General features: G+C 42.7%; 1 protein-coding gene across 2 annotated transcripts in view; it reads right to left on the reverse strand.

Annotated features, from left to right (window-relative positions):
• Nucleotides 1-5,100: 5,100 nt before the first annotated feature.
• Nucleotides 5,101-18,213, reverse strand: part of LOC135481082 (tyrosine-protein kinase Abl-like) — a 57,159-nt gene continuing 44,046 nt past the window's right edge. For both annotated transcript variants that reach the window (XM_064761016.1, XM_064761015.1), the window contains 7 exons: nucleotides 15,312-15,396; nucleotides 14,859-15,036; nucleotides 14,246-14,430; nucleotides 11,856-12,008; nucleotides 10,889-10,978; nucleotides 10,325-10,450; nucleotides 5,101-7,953 (listed from right to left, as the gene is read on the reverse strand). In XM_064761016.1, coding sequence (XP_064617086.1) covers nucleotides 5,522-7,953; nucleotides 10,325-10,450; nucleotides 10,889-10,978; nucleotides 11,856-12,008; nucleotides 14,246-14,430; nucleotides 14,859-15,036; nucleotides 15,312-15,396 — 3,249 coding nt within the window. In that variant the 3' untranslated portion in view covers nucleotides 5,101-5,521. The remainder of the gene's footprint in view (nucleotides 7,954-10,324; nucleotides 10,451-10,888; nucleotides 10,979-11,855; nucleotides 12,009-14,245; nucleotides 14,431-14,858; nucleotides 15,037-15,311; nucleotides 15,397-18,213) is intronic.

Raw genomic sequence — 18,213 nt, forward strand, 5'->3', positions numbered from 1 at the left:
CCAGACGTCAGTATTGAGAGCGGCGAAAATGAGGTGTAAGTCAGCACAGACAGCGGCTAAGGTGGGGTGTTGCCCTGAATCTAGACAGCCAGACGTCAGTATTGAGAGTGGCTAAAATGAGGCGTTGCCCTGAATCTAAACAGCCAGACGTCAGTATTGAGAGCGGCGAAAATGAGGTGCAAGTCAGTACAGAGAGCGGCTAAGGTGCGGTATTGCCCTGAATCTAAACAGCCGTCAGTACTGAGAGCGGCTAAAATGAGGTGTAAGTCAGCATAGAGAGTGGCTAAAATGGGGTGTTGCCCTGAATCTAAACAGCCAGACGTCAGTATTGAGAGTGGCTAAAATAAGATGTTGCCCTGAATCTAAACAAACAGACGTCAGTATTGAGAGTGGCTAAAATAAGATGTTGCCCTGAATCTAAACAAACAGACGTCAGTATTGAGAGTGGCTAAAATAAGATGTTGCCCTGAATCTAAACAAACAGACGTCAGTATTGAGAATGGCTAAAATGGGGTGTTGCCCTGAATCTAAACAGCCGTAAGTCAGTACTGAGAGTGGCTAAAATAAGGTGCCCTGAATCTAAACAGCCAGGCGTCAGTATTGAGAGTGGCTAAAAGAAGGTGTTGCCCTGAATCTAAACAGCCAGACGTCAGTATTGAGAATGGATAAAATGAGGTGTTGTCCTGAATTTACACAGCCGTTGGTCAGTATAGAGAGAGGCTAAAATGAGGTGTAATTCAGTACAGAAAGCGGGTAAAATGAGGTGTTGTCCTGAATTTAGACAGCCGTTGGTCAGTATAGAGAGAGGCTAAAATGAGGTGTAATTCAGTACAGAAAGCGGCTAAAATGAGGTGATGTCCTGAATTTAGACAGCCGTTGGTCGGAATAGAGAGCGGCTAAAATGAGGTGTAATTCAGTACAGAAAGCGGCTAAAATGAGGTGTTGCACTGAATTTAGACAGCCGTTGGTCAGTATAGAGAGCAGCTAAAATGAGGTGTAATTCAGTACAGAAAGCGGCTAAAATGAGGTGTTGTCCTGAATTTAGACAGCCGTTGGTCGGGATAGATAGCGGCTAAAATTAGGAGAAAATCAGTACAGAAAGCGGCTAAAATGAGGTGTTATCCTGAATTTACACAGCCGTTGGTCGGAATAGAGAGCGGCTGAGGTGTAATTCAGTACAGAAAGCGGCTAAAATGAGGTGTCCTGAATTTGGACAGCCGGTGGTCGGTATAGAGAGAGGCTAAAATGAAGTGTAATTCAGTACAGAAAGCGGGTAAAATGAGGTGTTGTCCTGAATTTGGACAGCCGTTGGTCGGTATAGAGAGCGGCTAAAATGAGGAGTAATTCAGTACAGAAAGCGGCTAAAATGAGGTGTTGACCTGAATTTACACAGCCGTTGGTCGGAATAGAGAGCGGCTAAAATGAGGTGTAATTCAGTCTAGAAAGCGGGTAAAATGAGGTGTTGTCCTGAATTTAGACAGCCGTTGGTAGGTATAGAGAGCGGCTAAAATGAGATGTAATTCAGTACAGAATGCGGCTAAAATGAGGTGCTGTCCTGAATTTAGACAGCCGTTGGTCGGAATAGAGAGCGGCTAAAATGAGGTGTAATTCAGCATAGAAAGCGACTATAATGAGGTGTTGTCCTGAATTTAGACAGCCGTTGGTCAGTATAGAGAGCAGCTAAAATGAGGTGTAATTCAGTACAGAAAGCGGCTAAAATGAGGTGTTGTCCTGAATTTAGACAGCCGTTGGTCGGTACAGAGAGCGGCTAAAATGAGGTGTAATTTAGTATAGAAAGCGGCTAAAATGAGGTGCTGTCCTGAATTTAGACAGCCGTTGGTCAGTATAGAGAGCGGCTAAAATGATGTGTAATTCAGTATAGAAAACCGCTAAAATGAGGTGTTGTCCTGCATTTAGACAACCGTTGGTAAGTATAGAGAGCGGCTAAAATGAGGTGTAATTCAGTATAGAAAACCGCTAAAATGAGGTGTTGTCCTGAATTTAGACAGCCGTTGGTCGGTATAGAGGGCGGCTAAAATGAGGTGTAATTCAGTACAGAAAGCGGCTAAAATGAGGTGTTGTCCTGAATTTAGACAGCCGTTGGTCGGTATAGAGAGCGGCTAAAATGAGGTGTAATTCAGTACAGAAAGCGACTAAACTGAGGTTTTGCCCTGAATCTAGACAACCAGTCACTATTGATATTGGCTAAAATGAGGTGTTGTCCGGAGTCTAGACAACCGTGAGTTGATGTAAAGAGCGGTTATTCTGATATTAGTGAGTAGTGGTCCAACGGTTCAGGACATACTTCCTCGATATGGTTCGTATACCGTCAAGGAGGCGTTAAAACCCAATGATACATTCTGAATACACGTGTGTATAGATTTTATTTGATAGCTGATGTACACTGTAGTCAAGAATGTTTCAAGTATCGGATGGGGGTCAATTTCAAGCCTGGGAAAAATCGGAGTGCAAGGCTTTCGTAAGGTACTACATTCCTCACATGTGAAGTACACGTGTATTGGTGGAAGAGTGAGTGAGTGCTTGGGTTTTAACGTCGTGCTCAACAATTTTTCCGTCATATGACGACGAAGGAATCCTTAGCGTGTATGTAATGTGTCTCCTTGTTGTAGGACGGATTTCCACCGCTCTTTTATCTAGTGCTGCTTCACTGAGACGACTTACCGAAGGCAGGTAAGCCGCCCCGCCCGAGCCATTATACTGATACAGGTCCACCAGTCGTTGCACTACCCTCTTCATGTTGAACGCGAGGAAGTTACAATGTTTTTAAAGTCTTAGGTGTGATTCGACACCAAATTGATCCTGGGTCTACCGCTCCCAAAGGGGACGCTCTACCAACTGTGCAATCCGGGCCAGTTCCTCACATGTGAAGTACAGATATGTACACCGTATACTGGTGGAAGACGAGACAGATATGTACCACAGGCGCAGTCGGCCACACGAGCTTTCGTTGACCGCTTATTGTCGCCAAGGCCCACAAGCAGTGAGAGCAAGGGCATTAACAAATACCCTGTCCAAGGCCGGGTTTGAATCCGCGCATGCTGTCTCTGCAAATGGAAGGCAAGAAGAAGTAAGCACTAAGGCACGGCCCGCTCTTCATGTTTATCATTAACAACTAACTAGCACAATACATGTATACGATTTATCTATTTGATTGGTGTTTTACGCCGCACTCTACAATATAAAGATCTTTAGGTAGAACTTGCAACTTGTAACTTCAGAGTACAATTAGGTTACCTATTCTAGTTTGAAGCTAGAAATTAGAAGTTGAACTGTTAACGTTTAACGGTGGCCAGCATTGGCGGCAGAGTACGAAGAAACCCACCATCCACATGTTGATGCCAGGTCTTCCCACGTACGTGTACATGATTTCCATACTGATTAAAACTACACGCCTTAAAATTAAACATTCCTTGCGTCTTTCTGGAATCAATGAATTAAACTGTTGGCGGCTTGTCTTTACATGAATCCGTCCTAGTCTAATACACGACACACTTGGTTCCTTTGTCCTCGTGTTGAACCCTTTTGGGGAATTCGTCTTGCGATTATTGACCCTACACGTCCATTTCAGTTGATTGCTATCGAACTAGAATTGCCATATGACTGCTACACGAATGTCCGATAATACAGCGCATATAGATGAGAGGAAGCACTACGTTCACGTGTACACGTAGTTATTCTGGTGAGCCAAACCTCAAACATACATGTACCCGTTTTTATTACTGGTAGCGGTACAGACATGTACGTGTATGCCAAAAGAGAATGTATGTGTTTCACTTGAATTTTTAACAAGTGTACAGAGTAAACCATCTACCTTCGCCAGGTACTCAAAAGTAGAAGCTCGAGCGTTTTCGGTCAGAGGGCCATTGATTACAGAGATCGATGGCTCGTGTTCGATTCACTGTCAATATATTTACTTATTTCTTCAATTGGGGCCTCCGTGGCTCAGTTGGTTAGCGCGCTAGCACAGAGTGATGACCCAGGAGTCTCTCACCAATGCGGTCGCTGTGAGTTCAAGTCCAGCTCATGCTGGCTTCCTCCACGGCCGTAAGTGGGAAGGTCTGCCAGCAACCTGCCGATGACCATGGATTTCCACCCAAAATAATGCTGGCCGCCCTCGTATAAGTGAAATATTCTTGAGTACGTCGTAAAACACCAATTAAATAAATAATATTTCTTCAATTAGTTTTTAAAGGAGTATTAAAGACCTTTTGACTCATATTACGACGGCCAGGTTCATGGGTGAAGGAAACCACGGTGTCCATACTAAACCATCGCCCTTCGGCAAGTACCTGGTAAATTTACCGACTGAAACCTAAGCCGAACCAGCGTGAAGTGGATTCGAACACGTGACCGTGAACACTTGACCTCATTAGTCAAGCGCCGGACTTGGTCCTCTTTCCAATCATTGTCAAGTATAGAACTGAATTAGCAGGCTTCTGTCATGGCTCACCAAATAGTTCAATGCGCATACCAACGATGCCAATGTCATTAATTTTTAGGCTTACTCGTTGAAATGACAAAACAACAACAACAACACCTTAATGAAAAGCTTCGTTTAAAATTCAAGACAACGCGATGCAATACAATCACAATTGTCTTTCCGGAGCAAATAAATACACAATAAAACAAATATTTAACGTACACATTTCTTCTATACATCCTCCACGTAAAAACATTATGAGCTTTTGAATATTACAAGGTACAGGGATATTAATTTAAAAGCCGACGTCAGAGTAATTACGCTGACTAAATCACTTTCCAATTATCTGCCGCCTAGCGGTTCGGTAAAGTATAGGTAGCCCAAGGGAGGCAACTCGTCCAGCCAATAGAAAAGTTCATTCTGGGATTCGGTGATACTATACTTGTGAATAGAAAGAAGGGGATAGTTGACTAAAGTGTGACTACAATAGTGGACGCATCGACAACAAACCTTGAGCGGTTCTGGGGTCGCAATAATACTGATCTGATTTTATGAACAGCTGGGTTGGGTTTCTCCTACCCCCAGCTCTTCCCGGAGCATTCTGGTTAAGTCTTCACTTACGAATTTGGATGTTCTTTCAAATTCAGCCCGAGTTGAAACTATACTGGAAACTTTTATAACATGTATCTATATATGTATATATTTAGATGGTCTACATTTACATCATGCGGATGGAGTTGTAGTGCCCCCAGTTTGGCAACGGCTCGAAATAAGAAAGAAGACACTTTAGTTTTATATTGTACACTCTACTCAGTGGGATGCCCGGCAGGAATATTCTCACACCTTCAGCTGGTTCAGGCACTGAGCTGGTCTCACACCTTCAGCTTGTTCAGGCAGAGAGCTCGCGTACGTTAACATTCCAATGGACAGCTATACACGTATTGCAACTGAAAGTGACGACAAACCCCATGGTAAAAAGAGAACATAATAATAATAAGTAAATCACAAAACGCAACGTTGGACATCAAATAATAATAGTTATTATATGTGGGTATATGTATGCACAGTTAGGGCTCCAGACTACCTCTGCAGCACGTGTAAAACCTCTTGATTAGTACTCTGTATGTCGTCTAACAGTTTCGTACCACTCGAAGGGTTACTCGTAGAGAAAGTCTTTAAGTTCTGACCGTATGACTGCAAGCGAGACAGCAGTTCACGAGTGTGGAATTTTGCATGAGGCGGCAAAGTGTCAATAAACTGGGAACAGAGGTTGTAAAACGATTGCACCTGTTCAGAAAGCAGCATGAAATTCGTGCTTGTCTTTGCACCTTTCGTGGCAAGAGATTCGATATAGGATTTCAGCTGATCTGAAGCCTCCACTATAACCTCTTTGGACAGTTCGTCGGTTTCAGACTCTGAGTTCGTGGCACCGGATATCACATGACTAGTACCGTTGCCAGCGCCATCTGTCGTCGAATTGGGCAGACTGGCCAGGGCATTCTTTTGCAGAGGGATCACCGGTGTATAAATGGCTTGTTCGCGCCCACCAGGTTTGGCGTTTGTCGGAGACGCCTTGATTGGCGGTGACTCTGCCGACGTCGGCGAGTCCAACTTGCCTTCCTTGGAAAATCGAGACGGTTTCTTGCCTACGTCGGCACCAGGAGGCGCGGTAATGCTGGGAGAGGCTTCCGTGGTCGCGTGATTGCCAACAGACTTCAGTTTGAAGGGCAATTTGGAAATGTCTTCCTCTTTGTTCCCGTGTTGCTCCGCGCTGGACTGCTGGTTTTGGCCATCCAGCTCAGAAGCGTCTTGCTTGGGGGGCCAAGGCGGTCTCGGCGGTGGGAACTTCGTATCGTTCGCTTGTTGAACCTTGCTTGATTTTATCACAGACTCGCCTGCATGTGACTCGGTATTATTGGTGTTGTTCTCCATGCCGCGTTGCGGCGGGGGCGGGAGGATGCCATGGCTGGTCTTCAGGTGCGGGGGAAACACCGACTTGCCACCGAGCCTCTCAGGTGTGTTGTCGCTGGAGGACAAGCTCTTGGTTTCCATGTTGGGCTCCTCTGAAGAAGTGGAAGGATGGCGGGGAGGAAAGTGCTTCAGGATGACTTGATGTTCCATCAACTGCACCTTCTCCACCTCCGTATTCTCTAGATGTGATCTACTCATCCTCGGGCTTGGCTTGGGTCTCGACTCGCTAACCGTGTCCGCCATGGCAGTCTTCTGATGACCCTCGTCCGCAGACTCGCCAATCCACTGTTTTGAGTTGTTCCCTTCTCCCCTAAAGGTAGACAGCTCTCCCTTCTGGCCGGTAGGGCTGGACTTGCTCTGGGTGAGGTCTGACTTGTGACGCTGTAACACGCCCGAATACGCCGGTTTGGCAATCTCCGACAAACCGTGGCTAGACTGAGACCTCGCAAAAGCTGACGGTTTTAGATTTGGCTCGAGAGTGATACCCTTTTCATCTCCTGCTCCTGTCCTGTCGGATTTGTCCTGCTCTGCCGCAGCAGCAGCAGCGGTTTCAGTCTGGGTATTGTGATCTGGAATATGTATAGGAGGGCAAGAGGAGATACTGGCAGTGTCCGTGCCAGAATCCACCTCCTCTGGGTGCTTATCGCGCCCTAAGTCATCCTCGTGACTCTCCGTCATGGATGCTAGATAAGCCCCGATGCGAGCACCCTTAGGGATGGTCCCGTATCTATTTATTGCTTGTTTCACATTGGTCATGTCCAGAGTGGCTAAGCGAGGACTGTCCAGAAGTCTTTCTGCGCCGTTCTCGGCGTCAGGGAAAGTCTTTGCTTTCTTTAAGCTCACAGATTTGTGTGGGAAAGGCAGCGGTACCCGGGGGTACTTCCCACCTATCCCCTGCTGCTTGTCAATACTTTCTTCACTGGTGCTCGTCTCTTTGTCCACCTTCACGCGGTCAGATTTGGACTCCTTACCAAGAAACCTAGCACTTGGTACAGGATGCATATGAAAGTTCCTTCTGCCGCTACTGCGCTCAGGGCAGGATTCGAATGTCCTGAGACCCGTGTCCGCCACAGATCCGCCCCTGTTTCTCTCTATACTCTCCATGCTGCTCCTTGAATACCCACTATCATCTTGTGCCCTTATATCACCAGCGTAACGGTGGTGCTTTGGTGAACCAGACATCTTCCTGGAACCACCATGTAACCTATTTTTCAAGACTTGACCTAATTCTGTCGTCAGCGAGTCCTGTTCGTGATCGTTGGCATCATGATGGTGATGATGATTTTCACTTTCATCCTCTGCCAACGGCCTGCTCTCTATTTTCACTTTTTGCATCTTAATTTTGCTCTTAAGCTCAGAGTCTATGTCCTGGTTTTCAGGGCATGAGCTATGCTGGTCCTTAAAGGATGTTGTTCTTCTAGGCGGCGTTGGTGCTTTCTTTTTAGAAGATTTGCGATTTAAAACATCTGCGGTTTGCCTTAGCACAGAATCAGTGTCTTCGTGAATTGGCAAGGCACGTCTAGAAGATGGGGGAGTTGGACCTACAACACAGCAAAAGAAGAATGTAGAAAAAAAAAATGATCAACTGGGACAATTTCATCATATTACACCTGTGATAATGCCTTAAAGAGGCCGTACCAGTGATTTTTAGCCAAACATTGATCAGCACAAATCATATTCAAATCGTTCTATTATTTTAGAATGCCGTAAGTAGTTCCCTTTGACAAAACATCTCGTCAGTGCATGATTTACCAAGTCTGGAATAAATTTCCTAATATTGAAAAACTGGGTCACATTATAACTTGATCAAACCTTAGAATCATTTTAACACAATAAATAGCACATGCACGTGTCTGAAATTTACTGAAAGCCAATAATTTAAGTTATCCGTGGTAAATACATGTACAGATATCTTGAAGTGATTAGTCAATATGGATTTTTTGGAACAAATCTGTGGTATAGTCTAATATTCTATAGTATTTTACAAAATTTCACAGAGCAATGAGAGTTGTCTCATGACTAATAGCTCTATTGAATAATGTTTATAAACTGAAATGCTACCACACTTGTACATGTACCGTAGTCATTTATACAAGTACCGTAGTCATTTATAAATGTATAATCCATCTACATAATCTTCAGCATGCTCCTGATAAAACATGTACATTACTAATATCATAGACTTTATTCACGACACTGTTAATTTTCCCTCAAGTATACAAGACAACTGTATTATCTTATTCTGTAGCCTCAAAAAAAAAGGGTTCAAGGAAAGATTTCTTTTAAGCGGCAATAGATATTCTAAATTATGATCCGTGCATTATGGCACAGAAATCAACTATATGTAGTTGTAAGTAAGGATACACAGAACTAATGTTAAGAATGATTAACAATAGTTACAAGATTTATTTGTTGAATGTCTGTTCAGTTGTCAGCGGACGAAACTTAAAGCCCAGCCCACACGGGCAACATTTGTTGTCTTGATCTAGACAACAGATCCTCGTTTGCGAGTAACCACAATAGGAATTCCCGAGTCTGGAACAGTGATCCATAACTTCAGCTTGTTTAATTTTGAGCAACACAAAATCCAGAAACTAATGAGCCTGGCACATGATTTTGCTCATCTGCAGGCAATCTGGATCTTGTGAGATCGTTGTCGCCTACATCAACCAATCAGGGTCTACGGAAATGTCATTTGAGTAAATACAAAATAGAAACTGTGACACAATTTTTTCGGGATCACATGACCTTGAATGTATAATGTGACTGTCCTTCGCCGCTGTAATATTCAAAACTGGACAACAAATGTTGCTCATGTGCCAGCAACTGATATTCCGGATCATCTCACACGGTTCTGAAAATCCTATTTTCGACGACAAATGCGCTAGGTTTAAGGTGAAAATTAAGCCCACTTAGCAAATCGGGGAAGGGACACTATACGGTTGGTTACACTGAATGTCGAAGTTCTCACAGGCTTATCAGAGGGCAGAGAAGTCAAATACCCTCATTTATCAACCTTTTTGAACAAAAAAGAGCTACTTTCTGCACAATTTACACACCTTTCTAATTTGATTTAGGGTACAAAACTACATTGGTTGTGTGGGTCAACTTCAGGGCTAGACAAAACTACATTGGTTGTGTGGGTCAACTTCAGGGCTAGACAAAACTACATTGGTTGTGTGGGTCAACTTCAGGGCTTGACAAAACTACATTGGTTGTGTGGGTTGACTTCAGGGCTAGACAAAACTACATTGGTTGTGTGGGTCAACTTCAGGGCCAGACAAAACTACATTGGTTGTGTGGGTCAACTTAGGGCTAGACAAAACTACATTGGTTGTGTGGGTCAACTTCAGGGCTAGACAAAACTACATTGGTTGTGTGGGTCGACTTCAGGGCTAGACAAAACTACATTGGTTGTGTGGGTCGACTTCAGGGCTAGACAAAACTACATTGGTTGTGTGGGTCGACTTCAGGGCTAGACAAAACTACATTGGTTGTGTGGGTCGACTTCAGGGCTAGACAAAACTACATTGGTTGTGTGGGTCGACTTCAGGGCTAGACAAAACTACATTGGTTGTGTGGGTCGACTTCAGGGCTAAACAGAACTACACTGGTTTTGTGGGTCAACTTCAGGGCTAGACAAATAACACAACTGTATCAGACTACATACAACAATGCTCTTAGAATATGCTTGAATACAGATCTTGCAAACGCGCCAAAAGCTTGAAGAACAACAGTAAGCAAAATAAAAAAAACCAAGTCATGAGGTAGATGAAGCTGCTTGTCTTTGATTATTTCTTTTCTTTTCTCTGCTAATGCCTGGCACCTCTTCTAATCATATGTACTTCAATCAGTCATCAGATAATATAAATAATTGTGTAAAAAGCTGCGCATCACACCAAATGTACTCACCAGCACTACTCCTCCCATCTCCGCTCACATCAGCACTTTCAAAGCTATGGCCTCGTCCCGTCTTTTTGGACGGTAGGTTTGGCGGACGACGCTTCTCACTTGATTTCTCAAGTTCCTTCTCCACCTCTGCAGAACAGAAACATCAGTATGTCATCAGGAAATAAGGGAGATTTCGGCCAAGAATTTAAAGTGCAGACCGAAGTAAATACCAGGCTTGGCGCATGGTGTTTCATGTAGCTGAAAAGCATCCCCCTATCATAAATATTTGAGAAATATACTTTTTTTAAATTACTACTCCATCATAGACACTTTAGCCCAATCATTTTCCCAGACAAAACAAATCAGCTGTACCCTGAATTAGGTCAGTCAACAGTTTCATAATACTTTGGTGGCAGAGAGAATTCACCCCATCAATGGTAACCCACTGACAAAATAATCTGTATAATTATCAACAAAAAAAAGAAAAGAAAAGAACAGCTTTTCACTACAATTACAAGTTAAGTTTTTATTATTCCTTACATTCCTTTTAATAGATAAATGTACATTCCTAAGACACAAACTAACCTTCACTGATGCTGGAGTTCTGGAACATGTTCTCTAACTGGTAATGGATTTCCTTGAACGTTGGCCTATCTTTGAGGTCCCACTGCCAGCCTTAAAAGCAAACAAGAGGAACTCGTCACACATAAACCATATGTTGGTGGTACATTTCAAGGGAGGTAATCATACAAACACGACCTCTCATTTCAAACTACGACAAATGTGCGTAAGATGTTCAACAATATAGTGTCAGTATTAAGATTTGCTGTTATTCAGAAAAAACAAGCAACGGACAGAGTTGAGACTAACTGTCCCTCACTAATGGTAAATTTGGGCCAAGAAATGTAAACAAGGCAATCTTTATTCCACAAATAAATTACATGTGCTTCACTAATATTTTTTATTTATTTTTTTTATTAATAAAAGTTCTGGTTGCCCCCTGAGAGGGAGTCAGCTTTTCTGTTCACATTTTCTGTTCACATTTTAACTGCTACTGAATAATCTTGACTGTATCTTTTATTCAAATCATCAATAGTTCAAAATAGCTTACGGCAGCCTTCAGTCCATATTACAGCTTCCAGGTGTATGCACAAATTCTACAGAGTGTAAATGTGAGCCACCAGTCATCGAGTTACTCTTGATAGCATTTAATAACATGAATCTCCAGTGTTAGGCAATTTAATACTTTAGCTGCAGTCATATTAACTTCAATTTATTTTACATCAAACTTATCTTGCTTCAAATGCACTCAAAACACATACTGAATTTACATTTGATCAAATGACAAAACAGTGTACATTTAGATGCAACCATGTATGGTGCAGGAAACCTGGAAGTCCTTGTCACGCATTACAAAACTGGGTCGAAAATTACTCAGCCACATTGCAAGGTATTCATTCTGTCAGTTCATTTCACAGTTCTGGGAACTGATCCACACTCTGGAATGGACAGGTCCAACAGCTGTACCCACTCTGAGAAGACTGCCACTTACATCTCAGCATGAGGTTGTATACATTAGCCGGGCACCCCGCGGGCCTCTCCATTCGGTACCCTCTCTCTAACAGGTGATACACCTCCGTCAGGTCAACCCCTGGGTATGGGGACATCCCAAATGTGGCCAGCTCCCAGAGGAGGACACCAAATGCTGGAATACAAAAGGAAAACAACAATAAATCATCACAAACCACTATAAAGATTCAACTAGAAAAGGTAAAAATGTACTAATATTCATGTTTTACAAAATTTTGAAAACCTAATTCTCAGACAATTTTTGCTGAAAGTCATGCCGTCAGGAATACATTCATAATGCATATATAATGCTGCCATAAAACAACATGGGGAAAATTACAAGGAAGTATATCCATTCAGCTTGGTTAATATGGGAATAGATTTCATGAAATCCTGGGATTATAATACGACGACGGGCCAAGCTCTGCTGGTGAAGCCCGAACAGAATATTCCCATTACAACTGAACAGACAATAAACACTCTGCAGCAAAACAAATGAGCACACAACAGTCACTCTGTGGCATAGCCATTTTCCCATTCCAACTGAACAGACAATAAACACTCTGCAGCAAAACAAATGAGCAGACAACAGTCACTCTGTAGCAAAGCCATTTTCCCATTACAACTGAACAGGCAATAAACACTCTGCAGCAAAACAAATGAGCACACAACAGTCACTCTGTGGCAAAGCCATTTTCCCATTACAACTGAACAGGCAATAAACACTCTGCAGCAAAACAAATGAGCACACAACAGTCACTCTGTGGCAAAGCCATTTTCCCATTACAACTGAACAGACAATAAACACTCTGCAGCAAAACAAATGAGCACACAACAGTCACTCTGTGGCAAAGCCATTTTCCCATTACAACTGAACAGACAATAAACACTCTGCAGCAAAACAAATGAGCACACAACAGTCACTCTGTGGCAAAGCCATTTTCCCATTACAACTGAACAGACAATAAACACTCTGCAGCAAAACAAATGAGCAGACAACAGTCACTCTGTAGCAAAGCCATTTTCCCATTACAACTGAACAGACAATAAGCACTCTGCAGCAAAACAAATGAGCACACAACAGTCACTCTGTGGCAAAGCGATTTTCCCATTACAACTGAACAGGCAATAAACACTCTGCAGCATAACAAATGAGCAGACAACAGTCACTCTGTAGTAAAGCAATTTTCCCATTACAACTGAACAGGCAATAAACACTCTGCAGCAAAACAAATGAGCAGACAACAGTCATTCTGTGGCAAAGCCATTTTCCCATTACAACTGAACAGACAATAAACACTCTGCAGCAAAACAAATGAGCAGACAACAGTCACTCTGTGGCAAAGCCATTTTCCCATTACAACTGAACACACAATAAACACTCTGCAGCAAAACAATTGAGCACACAACAGTCACTCTGTGGCAAAGCCATTTTCCCATTACAACTGAACACACAATAACCACTCTTCAGCAAAACAAATGAGCAGACAACAGTCACTCTGTGGCAAAGCAATTTTCCCATTACAACTGAACAGACAATAAACACTCTGCAGCAAAACAAATGAGCACACAACAGTCACTCTGTGGCAAAGCCATTTTCCCATTACAACTGAACAGGCAATAAACACTCTGCAGCATAACAAATGAGCAGACAACAGTCACTCTGTGGCAAAGCGATTTTCCCATTCCAACTGAACAGACAATAAACACTCTGCAGCATAACAAATGAGCACACAACAGTCACTCTGTGGCAAAGCCATTTTCCCATTACAACTGAACACACAATAAACACTCTGCAGCAAAACAAATGAGCAGACAACAGTCACTCTGTAGCAAAGTAATTTTCCCATTACAACTGAACAGACAACAGTCACTCTTAAGCAAAGCAATTTTCCCATCACAACTGAACAGACAATAATAACACTGCAGAAAAGCTGATGGCACAGGTGAGCATTTCTTAACTGGAATGAATGATTATGGGTTAACACCACATCGGCAATATTTCAGCAACATCGTGATGACTGTTACCTAGAAATGGCAACCATGTCCTTCCATGACATACCTGTACACTTGCTCATGGGAGTTAGTGCCTCGGTCTGACCAGAGCTGGTATGATTACCTGGATTTATTTATTTAATTGTGTTGATGCCGTTCACACAGATGTTTTCACTTACATGACAAAAAGGTTAGGTTTATGGGTGGAGGGAGCTGGAGTGCCCAAAGAAACCAACCACCCTTCTCCAGGTAAAGCGGCCAGAACAGGATTCGAACTAAAGAGCTCACTGATCTCTGTCACAACTGTCTTGAGTCGGATTAGCACACGTAGGTTAACCTAGTATCTCATCATAGCTGTACTGTGTCAGTGCGTCTTACCCCAGACATCCGATCTGGTGGAGAAGCGGTTGTAGGCAAGTCCTTCTGGTGCCGTCCACTTGATGGGGAACTTGGCCCCAGCATGCGCCGTGTAGGTGTCGTCCTTCATTAGTCGCGCCAGCCCGAAGTCTGCCACTTTCACCAGATGGTTCTCCCCCACCAGACAGTTCCGCGCAGCCAAATCTCTGCCATACAGAAAGGGTGCATTGGTTAACATTAGTTGACAGTTGCATTAAAACGATGCTTTCATGAAGCGAAAATAACTGATTCACTGCACTGATTGGTGTTCAACGGCATCCCCAAAAATTTTTCAATTATTTGATATGTTTTCTGCATCTAGAGAGCCAGTGGTAAACCACTGCCCTTTAGCAAGTTACAGACAACCTTTCCCATGTATCACTTCAAGGTATACACACCATACTGGTGAAAGACAAGTGGTATTCAATGGATGTTAGCCTGCCAAAACTGGTGATACAAGCACTGTCAACCACATTACTTTTTTGTCACCATGGCCTCACAAAAACTGAGAGCAGGGGAAGTTAATAATTTACCAAAAAGGCACTACAAGCATCTCATGTGTCCTAGCATTTGGCACAAACATCTGCCCACTTACCTGTGTATATACATCTTAGCCTCCAGGTAAGCCATGCCCGAGGCAATCTGTGTGGCCATGTACATGAGTACAGTTGGACCTAACTCCTCTTTGTTACTCGTGCGCAAGAAATCCAGTAAATTCCCATGAGTCATAAACTCCGTTAAAATATAAAATGGAGGCTCTCTCGTACAAACACCTGTGACATTCATGAAGGACAGGTTAATTGACAGGGTGAGTTACAGCCAAAAAGAATAGTAGTTCAACCAGTTGCTTTGTAAAATGTAGCTAAGTAAAAATGACTGGTAATGAGGTGCTTGATTCTAAAGGTTGCCGTTTCAAAACTCATAGTTGTCTCGCTAATTTTCAGTAGTAGAATTGGTGCTATTTCCAGAAAGATTAAATCCTAAATATTGACAACACTGAAAAGATCTACTGCCCTCATAAATCATGGGAGAGTTCAGGGATACATACCTAACAATTGGACTAGATTGGGGTGCTTCATCTCCTTCATTATAGCTGCCTCTTCTAAGAAGTCTTTCAATGCCATCGTGTCTTCCTGGAAAAAGAAAACAGGACACAAATACAACAATGTAGTATACTTACTCAGGCAAATTCCACAAAGCCATTTGTGACTTAAGTTAAAATTAAGTATGTTCACAATGCTTAGTTTTTGGTACTAAACCTATCAGTTTGGACTTAATATAATAATATTTATAAAGTGGAAGTTTTGATTGTTAAAGCCAACAAATAAGGTTTAAGATCATATTTCAAATTCTGACTTAAGTCATACATGGCTTTGTGAAATTAGCTCCAGGCTATTTTTAGAAATGAGGTCTGAGAGCAAGAAACGCTACATCCCATTTGGGGTGAATGTGCCAGCCAAGGGGTCTGAGAGCAAGAAACGCTACATCCCATATGGGGTGAATGTGCCAGCCAAGGGGTCTGAGAGCAAGAAACGCTACATCCTATATGGGGTGAATGTCCCAGCCAAGGGGTCTGAGAGCAAGAAACGCTACATCCTATATGGGGTGAATGTGCCCGCCAAGGGGTCTGAGAGCAAGAAACGCTACATCCCATATGGGGTCAATGTGGCAGCTAAGGGGTCTGAAAGCAAGAAACGCTACATCCTATATGGGGTCAATGTGGCAGCCAAGGGGCCTGAGAGCAAGAAATGCTACATCCCATATGGGGTGAATGTGGTGGCTAAGGGGTCTGAGAGCAAGAAACGCGTCATCCCATATGGGGTGAATGTGGTGGCTAAGGGGTCTGGGAGCAAGAAACACTACATCCTTTATGGGGTGAATGTGGCGGATAAGGGTCAGAGAGCAAGAAATGCTACATCCCATATGGGGTGAACGTGGCAGCTAAGGGGTCTGAGAGCAAGAAACGCTACATTCCATATGAGGTGAATGTGGTGGCTAAGGGGTCTGAGAGCAAGAAACGCTACATCCCATTTGGGGGTGAATGTGGCAGCTAAGGGGTCTGAGAGCAAGAAACGCTACATCACATATGGAGTGAATGTGGCAGCTAAGGGGTATGAGAGCAAGAAACGCTACATCACATATGGAGTGAATGTGGCAGCTAAGGGGTATGAGAGCAAGAAACGCTACATCACATATGGAGTGAATGTGGCAGCTAAGGGGTCTGAGAGCAAGAAACGCTACATCACATATGGAGTGAATGTGGCAGCTAAGGGGTCTGAGAGCAAGAAACGCTACATCACATATGGAGTGAATGTGGCAGCTAAGGGGTCTGAGAGCAAGAAACGCTACATCACATATGGAGTGAATGTGGCAGCTAAGGGGTCTGAGAGCAAGAAACGCTACATCACATATGGAGTGAATGTGGCAGCTAAGGGGTCTGAGAGCAAGAAACGCTACATCACATATGGAGTGAATGTGGCAGCTAAGGGGTCTGAGAGCAAGAAACGCTACATCACATATGGAGTGAACGTGGCAGATAACATGATTCTTCAACCTTGTCGCATGTTTGCAAGATGTTTTTTCAAGCATATTCTGAAGGCATTATTCTGTGTAGACAGATGATATTACACTTTTTGCGAAGCCCTGATATTGGCCCCTCCAATGAATGTAGTTTTGTCTCAAAAATCAACTTGAAAATTTGCATAAATTACACTAAACGCAGCTCTTTCACACACGAAAAGGTTCAGGAATTAGGGAATCGCAAATTTACACTTGTATCTGGAGCTGTTAAAACGGGTGACTGAGACATCAGATCAAAGTATTCACCTGACAGGGATATCTCACTGAGAGTTTATAAATGGTTATGTTTGAACCTAAAAACTCATAAAAGCAAGAAAATACACAATAGCTAAATGCTAAAAATACATCACGACAGCATCTATCTAAAGTAGCAACTGTGTCAATCAAGGGGAGATAACTCTAGTGTGAAATGCCACACACTTCACTGAGAATGTACGAAAAATGACCCAAGTCCTGTTTTAAAAAAAAAACATAGGTCATTGATTGCAATTTATCAGTATAGTAACATATATAATATAGTTCATGTAATGGCTACAATGTGATCACATGATCATTATAGATTATAGTCATTGAGGTCAGGGGGTGGGGATTGGGGGCCTAGGTACAGTACATGTACTAATATGTATGTAACATTTCTTTATTGCTGAAGGGCATATGGCTGTAGTCACGTGGTATAGTTTTCTTATCATCACTGTGTTTATTTGAACAGTCAACATAAATGTTACACGTCTATATTTTACTACACTAATGTTATTACAGTTTATGGCAGGAAGTATTGAAATGGGAATGTGAACCTCAGAATGTTATAGCATAGATTATTATAAACTTTATAACGTATGTGTTGTCAAACATTACATATGGTAAACAACCCAAAAATTTGGCTCACATAGTTAACAGGCAGATAAAAAAGATAAAATAAAATCATACCCTGGGTCCTGAAACTTAGACTTTTAAATTTTGATTTCTTTCTACCTACATGTACCTGTGATGACAACACAGCATTTTGAGTATTCCTCTACCTACATGTACCTGTGATGACAACACAGCATTTTGAGTATTCCTCTACCTACATGTACCTGCGATGACAATACAGCATTTTGAGTATTCCTCTACCTACATGTACCTGCGATGACAACACATCATTTTGAGTATTCCTCTACCTACATGTACCTGCGATGACAACACAGCATTCTGAGTATTCCTCTACCTACATGTACCTGTGATGACAACACAGCATTTTGAGTATTCCTCTACCTACATGTACCTGTGATGACAATACAGCATTCTGAGTATTCCTCTACCTACATGTACCTGTGATGACAACACAGCATTTTGAGTATTCCTCTACCTACATGTACCTGTGATGACAA

Source organism: Liolophura sinensis, chromosome 13, assembly GCF_032854445.1.
Source record: "Liolophura sinensis isolate JHLJ2023 chromosome 13, CUHK_Ljap_v2, whole genome shotgun sequence".
Taxonomy (NCBI): domain Eukaryota; kingdom Metazoa; phylum Mollusca; class Polyplacophora; order Chitonida; family Chitonidae; genus Liolophura; species Liolophura sinensis.